Source organism: Acomys minous, assembly GCF_964271855.1.
Source record: "Acomys minous genome assembly, chromosome: 4".
In the NCBI taxonomy this organism is placed as follows: Eukaryota; Metazoa; Chordata; class Mammalia; order Rodentia; family Muridae; genus Acomys; species Acomys minous.
In genome coordinates this window covers 40,271,136-40,288,638 of record NC_140486.1, presented here as the reverse complement: position 1 = coordinate 40,288,638, position 17,503 = coordinate 40,271,136, and the positions used below count along the sequence as shown (strand labels likewise).

General features: G+C 40.4%; 1 protein-coding gene across 2 annotated transcripts in view; it reads right to left on the bottom strand.

Annotated features, from left to right (window-relative positions):
* Positions 1-4,695: 4,695 nt before the first annotated feature.
* Positions 4,696-17,503, bottom strand: part of TRIM36 (tripartite motif containing 36) — a 28,452-nt gene continuing 15,644 nt past the window's right edge. For both annotated transcript variants that reach the window (XM_084779958.1, XM_084779959.1), the window contains exons 5-10: positions 15,595-15,690; positions 13,172-13,425; positions 12,890-13,014; positions 11,500-11,790; positions 8,376-8,673; positions 4,696-6,766 (exon numbers count right to left, since the gene is read on the bottom strand). In XM_084779958.1, the coding sequence (XP_084636084.1) occupies positions 6,412-6,766; positions 8,376-8,673; positions 11,500-11,790; positions 12,890-13,014; positions 13,172-13,425; positions 15,595-15,690 (1,419 nt within the window). In that variant the 3' untranslated portion in view covers positions 4,696-6,411. The remainder of the gene's footprint in view (positions 6,767-8,375; positions 8,674-11,499; positions 11,791-12,889; positions 13,015-13,171; positions 13,426-15,594; positions 15,691-17,503) is intronic.

Sequence of the window (17,503 nt, the reverse complement as noted above, 5' to 3'; positions counted from 1 at the left end):
TGCCCAGGGGCTGGTCTGCCACATCTGAAGCCATCTCCATAAGGAGGTTGCTTGATGTTCAAGCCTGGATATGCCTGGGTGTTGACAGAAATCAACCTGTCTTGTTTTCAAAGAATGCTCAAAAAAAATCTTTATATGCAATATTCTGTAGGTCTCTGAGGTTTTTCAAGACCTTATCTAAATATTTTACCTTATCTATTGAACCTAGGATATATATTATTGTGATAAAATTGAATAGTACATTGAATTAAAAATAAACATATTTTACATCAATATATAAAATTCTATACCAATGAATTAAAAATAGCCTTGTGAGTAACAATTAAGGCCTTAAGTTGAAGAGTAGGTTCAATAATCTACCTTTGGTCCTATCATCCCTATGTATTTCTATATTCTCAGAGAAAAATCCATGAGTCCAATCTTGTTCTCTCTCTGAATAAGACCAATAATAACATAACCAATTCCCAATGAAAATAAACATCCATAGTCCAAAATCTTACCCAACCCCCCTTAAGGGAAACGGGATGTCTTTCTCTTTTTAAGGCTTCTTCCAGCTGATTTGGGGTGAATAATACCTACTAAAGGGCCCAAATAAAAATGGAAAAATGGTTAAACAAGCTAGAGATAGCATTTATGGTCCAGTCTCTAAATATTGAGAAATTCAGGCTTAATAAAAGTCCTGTGTGGGACAGTCTGAAATGCTGGACCAATTGGAATCAGGAGCTTTCTTCAAAGCTGTCCTGGGAACTGTTCTGTTCTGATGATGAACAGCAACTGAAGCACTTGTGGATGGAACATGAAGAATGCAGGATGTCAGTATCTCAGCATGCTGGAGGATGAAGTTGGGTCTGGTTTGGCATCAGGGTCCAGCTCTTTTGCTCTGAAAATATGTAATTTCACACAAGCATAATACAGTTCTAAAAATATAAATGATGCACAGAACAATCGAGGCTGGTTCTGTAGTTTGAATTCTTGTACATATAGACTGACTTAAGTTAACAGTCTCCCTTTCATCCAGGTCTGTTTCATTTTGACGTCTTTCAAAGAGGAAGTATAAAATTACCATTACCAAAGAGCATACAATCGTTTAATTGAAATCAAAACAAGATTGTATAGTTCTAAATGTCCTTTTCTAGGTTCAATGGCAGCTGATGTACAGGCCAGGCCACTATCTGTCTCCCGAGAAAATGTATCCTGTTTTAGAGACAAGCCAGTTGCCCTGAGTAAAAGAAGAGGCATTAGAGGCATTAAGCCTTAAATAAACTTATGCATACCCTAGGCATCTTGTACCTGGGTTTTTACACTTATTGAAGGTGTTTTTGCCTCACCCTTTCTCTCCATTGGGGATGGACGCTTTCACCTTTTCAACTTTATATAAACTCTCGTTTTAGAGTTTATGCATACCGTAGGCATCTTGTACCTGGGTTTTTACATTTGTTACAGGTGGTTTTGTCTCACGTCTTCTCTCCATTAAGAATGGATCCTTCCACCTCTTAAGTATATGAATTGTAGCTTTCAAGTTTTAAAGACCTAACTAGGCTGATGTGTACTCTGTCACCTGTAAGTCCTCTGTCTTTTTGCATCCGGTGTGACTGCCACCTGCCCCCCATAAGAGTAGCTGACGTTTAGAGGGATGAGCCGCAGTGACACCTCAACTCAGCATACAAAGGAAAAGCTCGTCAGTTTAAATCCTAGGTTGTCTCTGCAAGTAACTTATTAGCAGGGAGTCATGCCCTGTGGAGATCAGGCTGATCTTTTTCACACAGAGATCCACGTGTCTTTTTATTGCGTTAAGATTAAGGGTGTGTGCCACCACTGCCCTGCACAAATATTTCATCTCAATTCCAGTCAAAACCTACAAAATTTTCAAGTAATATTCAAGAGTTAACAAAAAATTCTAAGTCTCAGGTCAGTTGCGCCAATTTAGGCTTCAGTAAGTGAAGCCCTGTCCACAATTCTTTTGAATTTAGTTATTGCTAATTTGCATAGGCAGACCCTTTCCAGAGAGAGCTGACAAACTCCTTGCGGCTGATGAATTCTGAATTCCAGCTGCCATCACTCTATGGAAAAAAGCTTGGTTCCTTCTTCCCTTCTCATTGTTGGCAATTTAGCCTCTCATCTCTCAGCTTTCTGCCTTTCTCCCTGAATAAATAAACAAGAAAGAAAGAAAGAAAGAAAGAAAGAAAGAAAGAAAGAAAGAAAGAAAAGAAAAGAAAAGAAAAAGGATCCAGGAGCCTTCTGCCATAGCGACACTGACATAGACAGTGTCTATTTTTATTATTTGGGTTCTCTTGGGAGCTATTCCCCCCACCAAAGTATAAAAAAAGTATGGTTTTTTTTTTAAAGGGTGTGGATACACTAAATTTGTTGCATGCCAATTTGTTACAATAAATTGTGTCTGTTCAGGCTAGGAAGCCAATAACTGACACAGAGACACTAAAATGTAATTCAAAGCAGCAAGCACTATATCGGGCAGAATCTAAAGTGCTACTAATCTAACAACAAACTAAAATAAACTACTCTAATCCTTATAACCTACATATATCCCAAGCACTTGCCAATCTGATCCTTGGTGGGGGGTGGGGTGGTTCAGGGATTTCCCTCTTCTAATTCCCGTCAACTGTCTACTTCAACTGCCCTCTCTTAACTGTCAACACCTAGCTCCTCCCCCCTCTCCAGGAAGTCCCGCCTTCCACCTCTTGTCCTTCTGCCCAGCTGATTGGCTAAACAGCACTTTATTGATAGTTGTTACATCCACTCAAGACATTCCTCCACAATGCTGTGCTAGTCATTATTGTGGTTTGAAGGCTTTACAGCTAGGTAGGACCATTGCTTTTCTCCCTTGGCATCTTGGATAGCACCTTCTGATATTAGAAGAGGCAGTCCTCAAGAAATCAGTACAGCTCAGTATAGGCCAGTACAGCCCAATTCACCAAGTCCAATGCCCAAAGCATATGGCGTCATCATCAGTAGTATCTTACCTTCAAGTTCTTGGAGGCAGCCAAGGGTGAAGGCAGTAGTCTGTACTATGTTGGGAGTCTCTTGGACACCCCTGACCAACAACTTGAAGGGAAGTGTGCCTGGCATTGGGATTTTTTGTTAGTCTGTGGCTCTTGGGGGGACAAATAACACCCTGTGTGATGAGAACTCCATCCAGCATCCCCTCCTGCACCAGAGCTGTTTTCTCATCTCTATTAAATTGCATGAACACGGGACACCAGATTCACTGCCTTGTTCACTTTAGGCCTAATACACATTGTCTCAAATGCAGCAAGAGTCAGTAACTTTCTGTAAAATTACTTGTAAACCAAACTTAACAAAACTGAATTCCTTTAAGTTTCTTTTTTTTTTTTTAAGGTGAAAGAATCCCACTATCTCAAAAAACTTACCAAAAAAAAAAAAATCCCATTGTCAAAAATAAGCAGATAAATATAAATCTGCCAGGCACAACATAATGTCTTAAAGCATTGTTGCGACACTAGTTCTCAACAATGTATTCTCACATGGGACCTGCTCTAGGGATACAACTACATCATCAGCTTGACAAAAAGGGATCTGTGTCCCAAAAGGCTCCTGCTATGAATGTGAGAATTAGTGTACAGTTTCACACAGTTGCTGTCTGAACACTGTGAATGTGTGAATTAATTGTATGGCTTTGTTGTATATATACACACATTACTGTATGGGGGTGGTCTCATTTTTTTTTCTTTTTTCCCCCCCTATGGTGCTAGGACTAAATCCTGGGACCTCTTTGCCACCAAGCTATAGCCTTAGACATTTTATCTTAAAATTTGAAACAGGCTGGTCTGGAACTCAGTTTGTGTAGCCCAGAGAAGCCTTGAACTTGAGATCTCCCTGCCTCACCCATCAGAGTAGGTAGGACCGCAGGTCTATTCTACCAGACCCACTGAATCTCTTGTTAATTATAGGAATATATTAGGACCCATTCACTGATTATCTGCTAATTAAAAAAAGTAAGACCCATTAGCAAAAACACTGTGGTCTCCTGCTGACCAAAACAGCCTCATAACCCAAAAGGATACACATGAATTAAAAGACCACTCACCTGATCAAATGTAATCTACTGTAGACCATAAAAGGAATGTTAAGACATTATAAGGAGACAATTGAAATAAATTAGCTTCATTAATCTCTTCTAATGATAACTTGCACAGGAATTAAATAAATGTTCAAAATAATTCCATAAAATTAACATATGAGGGCTGAAGCCATAGCTCAGTGGTAAAGAGTGAATACTGCTCTTCCAGGGAACCCTAAATTCACAGCAGCTCGTGTCAGATGGTTCACAATCACCTGTATGTAACTCTGGCCCCAGGGCATCCAATACTTCTGGCCTTCACGGGCACTCACATTCATGTGTACATACACAGTCACATATATGTAATTAAAAATTAAGCATGTGCTGCAAAGCATCTTGTAATAGGTGTTTTTTTTTTTTTCAGTTTTCCACAAAGCATAGTGAAAACTCCCAGAGTGCAAATTTGAATAACTACACCTGACTTCTTTTTATTTATTTTTTATTAAAAACGAAATTCTACTAAGCAGTATTTCCATACAGTGATACAGTGTTTGAAACAGCTTCGTTTTCTGATTCCTGTTAAAGCTTTATGTTTTAAAATGTCTCAGGACGTGTGCTTACATGTGTTTTGAATATCACACTAAACCACACACATGGCGACTTTAGCAGCTTTATTGCACAATGATCCAGGTAACACTGTACATTCTTTGTTTCCTATGTCATAAAGTGCTAGATATAAAAGGGAGAAGAACAGCGATCTCTAACCACAGAGTCTTCAGCTCCTTCTACATGAGTGGGAGGAGTCAGTGAGGGTCTGATGCAGTGTGATTGGCCCACCAGACTTCCATTGAAAATAATTAGGTAAAATAAACAGTTTCCAAAAAGGTTGATTACTCTTCTAAAATGTTAACATTCCATCAGTGCTAAAAACATGTAAGTCTTAGTGTCTAGACGTTTTAACTTTTTAAAAGGCAGTTCAAATAAAAACCATCCACCTAAAAGATGATTTCTGTACCTGGAAGAGAATCTTGCAGAAACACCCAATTTAGAAAAAGGTGTAATTCTTCAAATTGACTATACACAATCATTTTGATTTTAGCTACTATTTCTAAAGAATTTTGTATTTAACTGATTCACACTACAAATGCTTGACCACACGATGCACCCACAGACAATGCCACCCAAGCGGACAGTAGTAACATGTCTGTTATATTTTAATGCTGCTAAAAATGGATTCTCAAATTTGTAAACGAAAGCCATAAAACCCTGATGTATAATATCTGTGCCACAAAACAAAACAAAACAAAAACAAAAAAAACACCACAAAATTCACATGACATAAGAAGACAGGCATTCACTATCAGTCAATCTTCCCTAGGATTTCTGAAAAATAACTCTTTGCTATAAATATGAACAAGTATTTTCTAAAGTAAGAAAATTTGAAGATAATATTTCCTGGGGGGAAAAAATAAACCGTAGTGAAAAGTTGCATGGGTTGAAGAACTTTGTGTTTCCTATAAGAGACCATGCTTGCTGCCTGTGCCAGATACTTACTTAGCAATACAGCCAAGGACACTCTTAGAGATGGCCTTACCAATACAGTCTGTGGTCCACAAGGGGAAAAAAAACAGTATTAATTTGCCAGGCAATCGATGTACGCTCAGTAGTTACACACTTTAAAATACATAATTTTCTACTTAAATATATACTACCATTTTATGGCCTTTGTCAATTTACCTATCTATAACTTTATTTTCCTATTAACAACAAATGCAAAACACATGGCTTAGTACTAACTTCTATCAATAGGCATTTAAAAATATCTTCTCTTTGGACATGAACATGATAGAAAATGAAAAGAAAAATAAAATACAGACAAAGAAACACAATAAATACTTTGTATCTCACCCCAGCCCCAAAGCAAAAGGAATGTAAATAATAGCAACATCAGCTGTCTTAAATCAATTAGAGTCCCTGTGCCCAAAGAAAAGGACTTTGATTGTAAAGTTCTCCATCCGGGACCAGTTGGGACAGAACATCTCCACTCCTGCCATTTGTAAAAGGCAGAACAATGACACGGAAGAGACAAGGCTGAGTTTTAAGAATCATACACTAGCTGGGTGTGGTGGTGCCCACCTGTAGTCCCAACACTCAGCTGGCTATAACAGGAAGACAGTGTTTGAGGCCAGCCTGGGCTATGTAGCAAGACCCTGTCAATCAATGCAAAATTAAGACAAGACAAAACAAAGAATTACACACTACAGCCAGGTGTGGTGACAGAAGACGTAAATTATATGTAATTAGTTACAAAGACTAACACCAAGGCATGGCTTTGTTCACAGTTTCCATCCTCGTCACATGGGGTGTCCAAGCTACATGTCCTCTTCATATTCCAGATACTTTGCTGTGATGGGTTCTTCAAGCTGAATTCCTCCACTGCCCATTAAGGCAAATGCCGGATACATCGTATGTGAACAGTCCACCTGGCGCTCATACAGGCATTTCATATGATCCATATCATAAAAGCTCACTTTGCCTTTGTCACAGTCAAGGAAAATCCCTATACTCGTTGGCATGGGAAGAACTCTATTTTTGGGTTCATTGGAAGAAGTAGGTGACTTGGGTATAAAAAATTTCTTCATGCCTATAGTAACTAATGTAAAAGGTTGTGAAGAATCAAAACAGGCATCTTCACTTCCGCTGTCGTGCCCACTGTCTTGTTCATATCTACAACACAAGAATTAACTCAGTGTCTTATCTCCAGCCACCACCTCTCAAGGTCTTTAAAGCATTCTCAAAAAATAACACTCACGGTTTTAGACTTACCATACACAAAAGTGCTCTATTAACATGCCTAAATCATGGACGGCAAACTGTCATTTAGCGTTGTCCTATGTACTCAGTGTCAAATTCCCTATAGTACCACCCATTTTTACCTAAATTTATACACAAATGGTAACTTAAACATTAATTTCTACTGAAAAAAAAAAACCAGAGGAGGATGAAGGGCTTAATATGAGATTAAATACTTATTGTACACAATGGTATGTCATAAAATACAAAGACCTATGCCCTCACCCATGGGACTAACAAGCTAAAGTAAATAACTCGGCACTCAAACACAAGATAAGAGCATGGTTTGTTCTCCTCTTGAGAACCTTGTTTCCTGATTGTAAACCCTATTTCCACATCAAGAATAAGGAAATTGTGTGAACGATGAAAAGTTACAGAAAATTCTGGTACACAATCTTCCTATCTTCCCTATGTAAATGTGCCTCCTTATACATCTTGAATCACAGTGCACCAATGATTTTAAACTGTTTTTGGCTTCTACGATTTCTCATCATGTGAACTCTTAAATGTCAACCCTAATATTTTACCAAGAGCAGCACATCATTGTTTTACCATTGGTAAAACATTTACCATTTATAATATTTACTGCTGGGCATACCATTTTGTTTAGTTAGCCATTTACCTAAGATTGCTCATTACTTAACTGTACATTTGTCCTATCATTCATGCTAATCTGTGAAACCATTCAGATTAAATGCTTTTTTTAAACTTATTTTCTTTTTTTTAATTAACTAAGTTATTTGTTTATTCACTTTACATCCCAATTGTAGTCCCTTCCCTCCTCTCCTCCTGGTCCCACTGTCCCCCCTCTTCCCTCTCGTCCCCCCTCCCTTCTAAGCCAGTTCATCTTATCCCCATTAAAAAAAAAAGTAAAGTACACAATTCCCATTATTCAATATCATAAGGAATTTAATTGCTGCAGAAGCATTTCTAACACAAAAGGACTGGCGGAAAGGCTTAAAGAAACTGTAAATAAAAATTAGATAGGTAGGAAACAGGCAGTTAAAAGCATTTCACTGTATGGGTGGTTTTAACATACACTTTAGTTCCTTGTGTGTTTTTTGTTGTTGTTGTTTGTTTGTTTGTTTTGTTTTAATTTTGTACAGTGTTGGGGATTGAACCCCAGATCCTTGATTTGTTAGACCAGGCTGGCCTCGAACTCAGAGATCCACCTGTCTCTGCCCCCCAAGTGATGGGACTAAAGGTGTGTGACACCATGTCTGGCTGACATACACTTTAGGAAGTATGGGGAACTTTCAAACTTCAAGCTGTGAAGCTTTGTCATAACCAAGAGTAATTTAAAACAGACTAACTTCTTCATAGCAGCATTAATTAAATGTTAATTATTCTGTGACTGAATACAAGACTCCCTGACTGACACCCTGACTCCTATCCTAAGACAGCCATGAGACAGCCAATCACCCAACTCTAAGAAATGTGTGTTCCAAATGTAATGAATGGGTCCCAGTCTGTGGGAACGTACCTTGGACTAGCCACGTCCCTGGGAGACCGCAGCCACTCTTGCAGTTTGTCACTAGAGGCAACTCCCACTTTCACCAGGTATGAATACGGTTCCACACGGCAGGCCCAGAAGTGCTTCCCTTTCGTCATCCCGACATCGCCGATGATGTAGTCTAAGCTTGTGTAGTAGCCCACTTGGATGCGCTCGGCAGCGAGAAGGACGTTAAATCCAGCTCTGCTCTCCACCCGGTCTCTCTTCAGGTTGAGCAATAGGTGTTCGTTATTATAGCCACACTTTTCATCAAACAGGAAACTAAAAACTGAATGGAGGTTAAAGTTATTCTTAAAATAACCTGAGCAACATCTACTAGCACCTCTAATTTAAAGCTGAATCTGATAGTTTTCAAATAGAAATCACTGAAGAGATGGAAGAATGCCGTCATCCTAAGCTAGACAGTTACATCAATCAAAACTCTGATACAGCCATATGTTCCAGGTCTATACTTAGAGATCTTCAGAAATATCCAAAGCAGAAGAAAATGTTCTAGATGTTTGTGAACATTTATGAGTGCATAGTTTTGGATCAGCAATGTTAATTACTATAGTAAGTCAATAATTCCTTTTTAAAAAATATTCATTTTATTATTTTAGCTATGAAGGGGGGTGTCACATGTGTGCACGTGCCCTTGAAGGTTAGAAACTTTGGATCCCCGGGCACTTAAATTGGGTTGTATATCTTTATAAATTTATGAATTTTATAAATTTGAGAACTTAAAAAATCTTTCCCTTATCAATCAACAAGACCGATCTGTGAAAGGCGGTACTGTCTAACACCATGAGTTTTCAGTTCAGGAAGGTCTGAATCTAGTTCTAGCACTTAACAAAAGATTGATCTAAACTCTAAACTTCCTTGTTTTCAGCATGGAGCTAACAACTATTTTAAGCATATCTCTGTTGCTAGCCAAATGCACACACAACAAAAATGCCCACCAACAGAGTAACGGGCAAAGAAAATGTGGTAGATGTACAGTAGAGTGTACAAGCCTTGAAAATGGAAACCGTGACACACACTTCAATGTGGACAACACAAAATAAGCCAGATATAAAATGACAAATACTGCAAATTCCACTCTCCCGAGGTACCCAGAGACTCAAATCCTCAAAAGGAAAGATGAGAGGCCACCAGAGTCTGTGGGAAGAAGGCTGGAACTGTTTACTGGATATAGATTTTTTTCAGGTGAGATTTAAATTTTTTTTCTAGAGATGTGAATGGTAGCTGTGCAATAATACGAATGTACTTTCTATCACTAAACTGTGTGCACACAATGGTAAATCATATCTGTATTGTATGATTTAAAAACAAGTAGCTGCCAGCAAGCTCAAGTCCCCACATAGAGGGAGCTCCTTCCACTTGGGGATGGCTAATGTCCTGGCATAGTCGTTCTAGATTCTTTGCCCTCCTCAGTATCTCCTACTTATTACAGTAAATCTAAATGGCCCCACTATTTATATGGACTCCCTGAGAGAAGAAGATAAAGCGCTTAGCATGCCCTCTCCTCCTCCTTATACAACTGCTACTAAACAGAAGCCTGTCCAGAACTATCTGTCTGGTTTTAGAGACCAGAAATTTAAAAAGAGCATACGGTAATAAATGTCTACTGGATACCCGAAAGTACACCCTCTCTATTGGTTTTAGTAAAACTCAAGAGAAATCATTTCAGCCAACCCTATATATCTGTGGTAGTTTGAATAAGTATGGCCCCCACAGACTCATGTGTTTGAATGCTTGGCCTATAAGGAGTGGTACTATTAGGAGGTGTGGCCTTATTGAGTAGGTGTGGCCTTGTTGGAAGAAGTATGGCACTGTGGAGGCTGGTTTGGAGGTCTTATATATGTTTAAGCTATGTCCAGTGTAATACAGTCTCTCCCTGCTGCCCACTGATCCAGATGTAGAACTCTTGGCTTCCCCAGCACCATGTGTGCCTGCAAGCCGCCATGCTTCCCACCATGATGACAATGAACTAAAGCTCTGAACTGTAAGCCAGCCCCAGTGAAATGTTTTCCTTTATAAGAGTTACTGTGGTCATGGTGTTTCTTCACAGCAATGAAACTCTAAAACAGTGTCTATATTGTAACATTCTTTAAAGCCACACTATTCCTGAAAAGCATGCGCACAAACACACAGCCATTTCTTTACTTTGGACAAAAGGAGAAAGGAAAGACAGGATTCAGAAAATATTGGTACATAAGGTAGGGTCCGTGGCCTAAAAAAATAACTGGGTGCCTCCAAGGCAGTGATGGGCAGAGCAAGATGCTTTGCCACTACCATGATGCAGAACAACTTGAGTTCTAAGAGTCCTCATCTATGAAGACACTGCACTAGGCACCAATTAGCCTATATGCCCTTCCTACCCAGTGCCAGCAGCCTGGAAACAGGCAGAGAGCACAGACGAGGCTGTTGGTGTAGAGGGGCACCTGCCATGTGGTCCTGAAATAGGCTTCTACCCTCGTGTTCAGGGAACCACACTGGGAAAGAAGACTTAGGCAAGTCAGGCAGATTAAACCATGCCAATGAATATGAACAGTAACTATCAATATCCTGTATTTTAGACATTTCCATTAACTGACCTTTTAAAAAGTCCCAGAACCATGCTATTGCTTTATGGTTTAGGTTTTTGTTGTTGTTGTTGTTTTGTTTGTTTGTTTGTTTTTTGCTTTGAGACAGAATTTTATGATTTTGCCCTTAGCTGACCTAGTACTCAATATGTAGACCAGGCTGGCCTCAAATTGAAAGATCTGCTTGCTGCTGTCTCCTAAATGCTGGTATTAAGGGCCATGTCCCACCAAGTCCATCCAGTCACGCAATTTTTATTGTTTAAAATAGCACTCATGTCATTTTGATGCCAATTTAGCCCCAATGATTAAAATATCTTCTTTCCTCCCCCCCCCATCTGATGTCAATTAAAATCGCATGAGGTGGTATTTGAGGACTCAGGTCATTTCTAAATCCCATCCAAGTATGAAATCCACTTGACTAGTCTTTCAAAAGCAGAAAGCTGGTTTCAATGTAGGTCGACATGTGGAGGCACTGTTTACATGTCTAGGCCCCTCGCACTCTGCTTCCCTGATGGCAGAATTCCCAGTACCTGGAGCTGGAGGCGTATGCAGAACCAGTTCTCTGCTGCAGGGGCTGCAGATGGAACCCCTGTAAGCTCGCACCCGGAAAGCGTAGGGACTGTTGCTGTCGAGGCTGGAGACAACTTTACTTGTGCCGTGCACTTCCACCTCATTCCACGGCATCATTTCTTCATCTCGGGTAATCTTCCGGTATTCGAGAACATAGCTGTCAGCTTTGTCCTTTTCGGGGTGGTGCCAGTTTATCAAGGCGTTATTATACACTTTACTTTGTTCCTCGTTGATCTCAGGAATGTCTATGCCTGAAAGAATTATGACATAGAACACAATGATAAGACAGTATTTCCCTCGGGCTGGAGAGATGGCTCAGCGATTAAGAGCCCTGTCTGCTCTTCCAGAGGTCCTGGGTTCAATTCCCAGCAACCACATGGTGGCTCATAACCATCTATAATGTGATCTAATCCCTTCTTCTGGCCTGTAGGTGTATACACAGGCAGAGCACTATATACACAGCAAATCAATCTTTTTTAAAAACTGACAGTATTTCCCTCAGCAAAAATGAAGTGCCAGCAGTTTCTATAGTATCTAAGAGATTTCTAACACTTGGAAAAATTAAAAAATCCTTAATAGAAAATACCAGGTTTAGATATGTTTAAAAAGAAAACATGCCATAGTTTGTAACCTTTGAGAAGACAAGTTTCTTTTTTCAAAAAAATTATTTTTTATATAGGTTTTAAAAATCATATATTTGGGGGTCAGACATGTGCAAGTGAGTCCAGGCACCCTTAGAGTCCAGAAGGTGTCAGGTCCCCTGGAGCTGGCCCTATGGTGGTTGTCAGTGTCCTAACATGGGAGCTTGGAATCGAACTCCGGTCCTCAGCAAGAGCAGCCCCTGCTCTTTAGCACTGAGCATCTCTCCAGCACTTAGCCTGTGCTGCTTCAACGTCACAGGAAAAGAACCTCAGCAAGGCAAATATGGTAAGATATAAGGATAGAAGGGAGCCCTCCCTGTGAGGGGGTGATCCTGTCAGAGTGTTCTCTAAAAGTTTATATGGTGCAGTCATAACCCTCCTGATTGTGACTGCAGTTCTCAAAAGGCTGACTGTATTTGGAGATATGATCTTTAGATAAAATTACTCTGAGGTCTGCACAGCAGGGACCTAAACTAATATGGCTAGAAATACATAATATATCTTAAGCCAAATTTCACATATTAACAATATAAGCTTTCAATGTTTTGAAAGCCAGGAGTATAGTTTTGTGCATAAAAATACAGGCATAGAAACATTCTAAGGCTCCAGGGTAAACAATCATGAGCACCTTATGTGAAAGGCGAGGGAATGCACATGTACCGTGGTGCATGCATGCAGCTGGGGAACAGACAAGGCCTTCCCAACTCACCACTAGAGAAAAAGGACAGTTCTCCCAGCACCTCTGTTTGTTTGGATGTGTTGACAACGTAGTCTTCAAAAGAAGCCTGGGCTGCGGGTCTAAAATTCTTCAGGGATTCCGTAGCTTTCTGTATTCTGTGGGCAGACATATGCCATATAAAATACATTCTTTAAAAAGACAAATCACACTCAACATGTGCCACTTGGCGGGCCAAAGAACCAGCAGCCAGGATGTGGTGGGCCCAGGAACTACCCCCGGAAGGTTTCAAAAGCTAGGGAGCAGGGTGAGTACCTGAGGTGGAGCTGCTTTGCTGTCTGCACAAAGCAGGACTGATCCGTCTCCTTCAGCACTTCCTGAGCGTACCCCACAAGCCCGTTGTTCTCTAGAAGGCCTTGGTACTCTTCCACTTGAGTGTGGAATTTGTCTAGTCTTAGTTTCTTAGAGGCATCTATAGCTTTCAGAACAGATGACTTCCTGTCTTCTAAGATTTCAAAGAGCTTTTCAAAATGTATCAGTGCTTCTTCCTTCGCCCTCTCTCCATTGCACTAGTGTAAAACACACAAGCATTGTGCCGTCCATTACACCCAAGTTAAAACACGCTCTATGTAATATCAATAAAACAAGGCCAGATGCTATAAAGAAAAAGTTTTGTCTGATTCTGAAATCCTCAAAACACTAGTTTGGCCTCAAACACACATACACACACACACACACACACACACACACACACACACACACACCTGCCAACTTCCATTTAGATTTCCTTTGTAATTCCAGAATTTTATAACTTTTAAAGTCTAGAAATAGACTAATTATTCAATTGAACGAGAAACAATAAATTAAGGGCAGAACTGAACTGATCTAATCACAAATACAGCAAAAGGACAATTCTTGAAGAGTCTGCACCTCATCCCAAATTCAGGAATACCTGTAAATACAGGAAGCTGTTCTACAGTTAAATTATAGCCATGGAACATTTTAAAAAACAGCATCCTTAACAATCCATATTGAGGTATTTAAAATAAATTTTATTTTTAAAAACATATTTATTTGTGAGTATAAGCACACTATTGCATGTATGCCTGCATAACAGATCAGAGCATCAAACAGAAGAGGGTACTATACATCTCATTATAGATGGTTGTAAGCCACCATGTGGTTGCTGGGAACTGAACTCAGGACCTCTAAACATCCTTATCACTGTATAACTATTTTTCTGTTTTATAAAACAATCCTATCTGTGATATGTGTTCAGTGTGTTGATTTGGGGTTTTACCTGTTTGAGTCCCTTTCCCTAGCCTGGGCTGGCCTAAGTCAGCCCTCCTCCTGCCTCGCCCTCCCTGGTGCTGGGATTACAAGTCTATGTCACCCTGCCTGGCCCAAATGATTTGAATTTTTACAACATGAGAGCTCAGTGTGGTTTTGAAAGAGTCCAGTGAAGCCCAGGCACGCTCACCAAACAGAGCTAACAGCAAAGTCTGCAGGACCAGGCAAAGGGACACTGCGGAATTCCCAGAGGCTTCTGCGCCGCATCAGAAAGGAATGTTCACACTCCTTCTCCATTACTAATCTCATGGTCCCACTTTTGTTTTTGATATGATTTTTTTAGGTGATATACAAAGTGATGGGTTTTATTATGATATTTTCACATTTACTATTATACTTTGTTCTAATTCAGTTTTTAAAGAAAAAAAAGCCAGAGAAAGGTGATTTGCATAGATAAAATTATAATTGCAGCTACAAAACCTCCAGTTGAGGCTGGAGACAAACATGGCATTAATTTGCTTCTTTTCCCTTTCTTCTCACTATTTTTTCTACAGTGCTGGAGATACAGACCAGCATCCAGACCCACATGTCTTGTACACTGGATGCAAGGTTTCCAGCACTAAAGTACAACTTGGGCTCTTACTATTTCTTAACTATTTCACTTCCTGCTGGGAAAAATATTTCAAGAAATAACAGTCCTGGGCTAGCCTAGACTTTTTACATTTAAATCTGTTTTAAAGTGACCAAGAGGAGGGAAAAAAACAACAAAATAAAATCCACTCCATATATCAAAGCCTATGAAAGAAAGACGGACGCCTGAAACGGGCGTTACAGAAGGTTGTGGACCACCGTGTGGTCATTGGAAATTTAACCCAGGTCTGCTAAAAAGAGCAGCCAGTGCTCTCAATCACTGCTAAGCATCTCTCCAGCCTGGTCTGGAGAGTTTCTATAAATACCATCATAGTGTCGTCCCTTCCACACGATGTATGAGCAAGATATACCTAGACTATATAGGAGCAGCCCCAATGGTCTCATTGCTATTCATGCCTCACTGCTAATGAACATTTGAGTCGTTTCCATCTTATGGCTACTGCAAACGAGGTAAGTATGAACACCCATCTTTATGTACATAAGTAAACCAGAACATGTACTCAGCAGCACCAGGAATCTAGATAAGCCTGGGCCCATCACATACAGTAATTTTTCAAAGGCTGTCTACTCATCTGTTCACGTGCAGGTCACCGTTGGAAGCTATCCTTTCCCTTTAACTTCTGAGCACTGACCGCCCGGGCATCTACTCTGCATGTGTTTCCTCAAGCTCTAGGGAAGCAGAGGTGTGATGTCACACAATTCCCAGCTCAGAGAGAATACATTCGGGATTTTATGAACAAATAAGCGAATGTCTGGTTCGGTGAATGAAACAGTACTCTGACCAGTTTATAACTCACCTCTGTTTCTTTCATTAGCAAGTTCAGTTCGGAAATTTGACTTTTCACCTGACTTTCCTTACTAATAAGGAAATCAATGTCCTTTGACAGTTTCTCCTGTGGAAACATACAGAACACAAGCACAAGACAAATCAACAAGGATGTAATGCAAGTTTGTAAATTACATGGTACCCTTCCGACCGGATGAAGGAATAGCAAAGTCGGCTACAGTGATTAGCTCAAGGTAAATATTTACTGGCCTTAGCACACAGGCTCAAGTGATATGAAAGATTAAATGAAGGCTGGAAAAAAAAAGTAAGTGACAGTCAAATGTGCAAGTTGTACACTTCTGTTGTTTAATAATCTCAGAATTCATGCTTCTAAGGCTTCTAAGAAAATTGAAGGTAGGCAGGTCAAGTAGTATAGTCTTCCATTACATTTCATAATTTACACACACACACACACACACACACACACAGAGAGAGAGAGAGAGAGAGAGAGAGAGAGAGAGAGAGAGAGAAAACACCAAAAAATCAGTCCAAAACAATCCCAGCTCATCCCAGACTCACTATTCATTCACTATACACAAATGAAAACATTGATTTTTGAATAATTTGCTCATAAATTATCTATTTCAAACACACTATAATTTTCATAAAAATTACATTCTAGGTTTTGGTGAAATCTCTAGTTTGGTCTAAAAAACATGTTCTGCAATGAATCTGAAGTTCATTTTAAAAAGCAAAGGCCATTTGAGAGAACAACGGACTGCCAAGTCCCAGTGAATGGATGTATGGAGGATCTAAATGAAAATGAGAGAGCCAGGCAGCCCCTCCCAGGGCAGAGGCGGTGAGAGGACCAGGATGACAGCGCCCCAGGATGCCTACTGCTGAAAAATAAAGCACAGGCAAAAAGAAAAGTCAACCACTTGGTGTTTAGGAATTCAAGAAGTAAGTCTCCCATCTACTCCCTCTTCCTCTTTTTTTTTTTTTTTTTTTAACATACTATGAGAGGGGAAGAGGATGTGTGCAGAAGCAGATAGGATTGGCTCTGCAGGACCCATCTCAGTCTCAAAGGAACACCCAGCAACCAGATGCAGAGACGCCCCCTGGGAGTGCTCACTGGAGAAACAGGAAGTGGCTGACAGGAAAGGAACAAGATTTCTGGACATAAAAGACAGAGTAGGTTGGAGATCTAGCTTAGGGATAGAGCATTTGCCCAGGATGTACAAAGCTGGACATGGTTGTGCAAGCGTGTAATCCGAGAGCGAGAGAGAGAGAGAGAAAGAGAGAGAGAGAGAGAGAGAGAGAGAGAGAGAGAGAGAGAGAGAGAGACAGACAGACAGACAGACAGACAGAGAAAAAATGCACCTCACAGGATAAAAACGCTACAAGGAGACAAGGAGACAGGAAATCCTGCATTTTAACCTAGCATTTTACCCACCCACCCAAAGTCCATGAGGTACAAATACCACAGTCAACAGCTACCTTCTCACACTTAAGTACCATCACCACTCTGCAGGGGTAGGGAGTATTTAACACCATGTCACTAGCCAAATGTCAATCAAGTCTAGCCTTGTCCCTTCTGAGCACATGCTGGGACCATAACCTTGAGCTCAGGCATTGCTTTTCTCAACTACAGTAACTGAGCTGCATTGCTCGCCCCTCCCCCTGTTGTCCACCCGTTGTAGGCTCACAGCAGCTACCAGTGGTCATTGCTCCCAAACATCAAATATCAGTCAGGGTGACATCTGAGAGAAGGGAAGGGGAGACTGGAGTTAGACAGACTTCCGGGTAGGCAGGGCAAAGGCCATGGCTAGGTAATGAAGGTGGCAAATCTCAAGATGGCCAGACTATTCTTCAACCTTCTCTGACTTGAGACAAAAGCCTGGCAGCTTTGTCTCCCACCAGGAGGACCCCTCAAGGAGTTC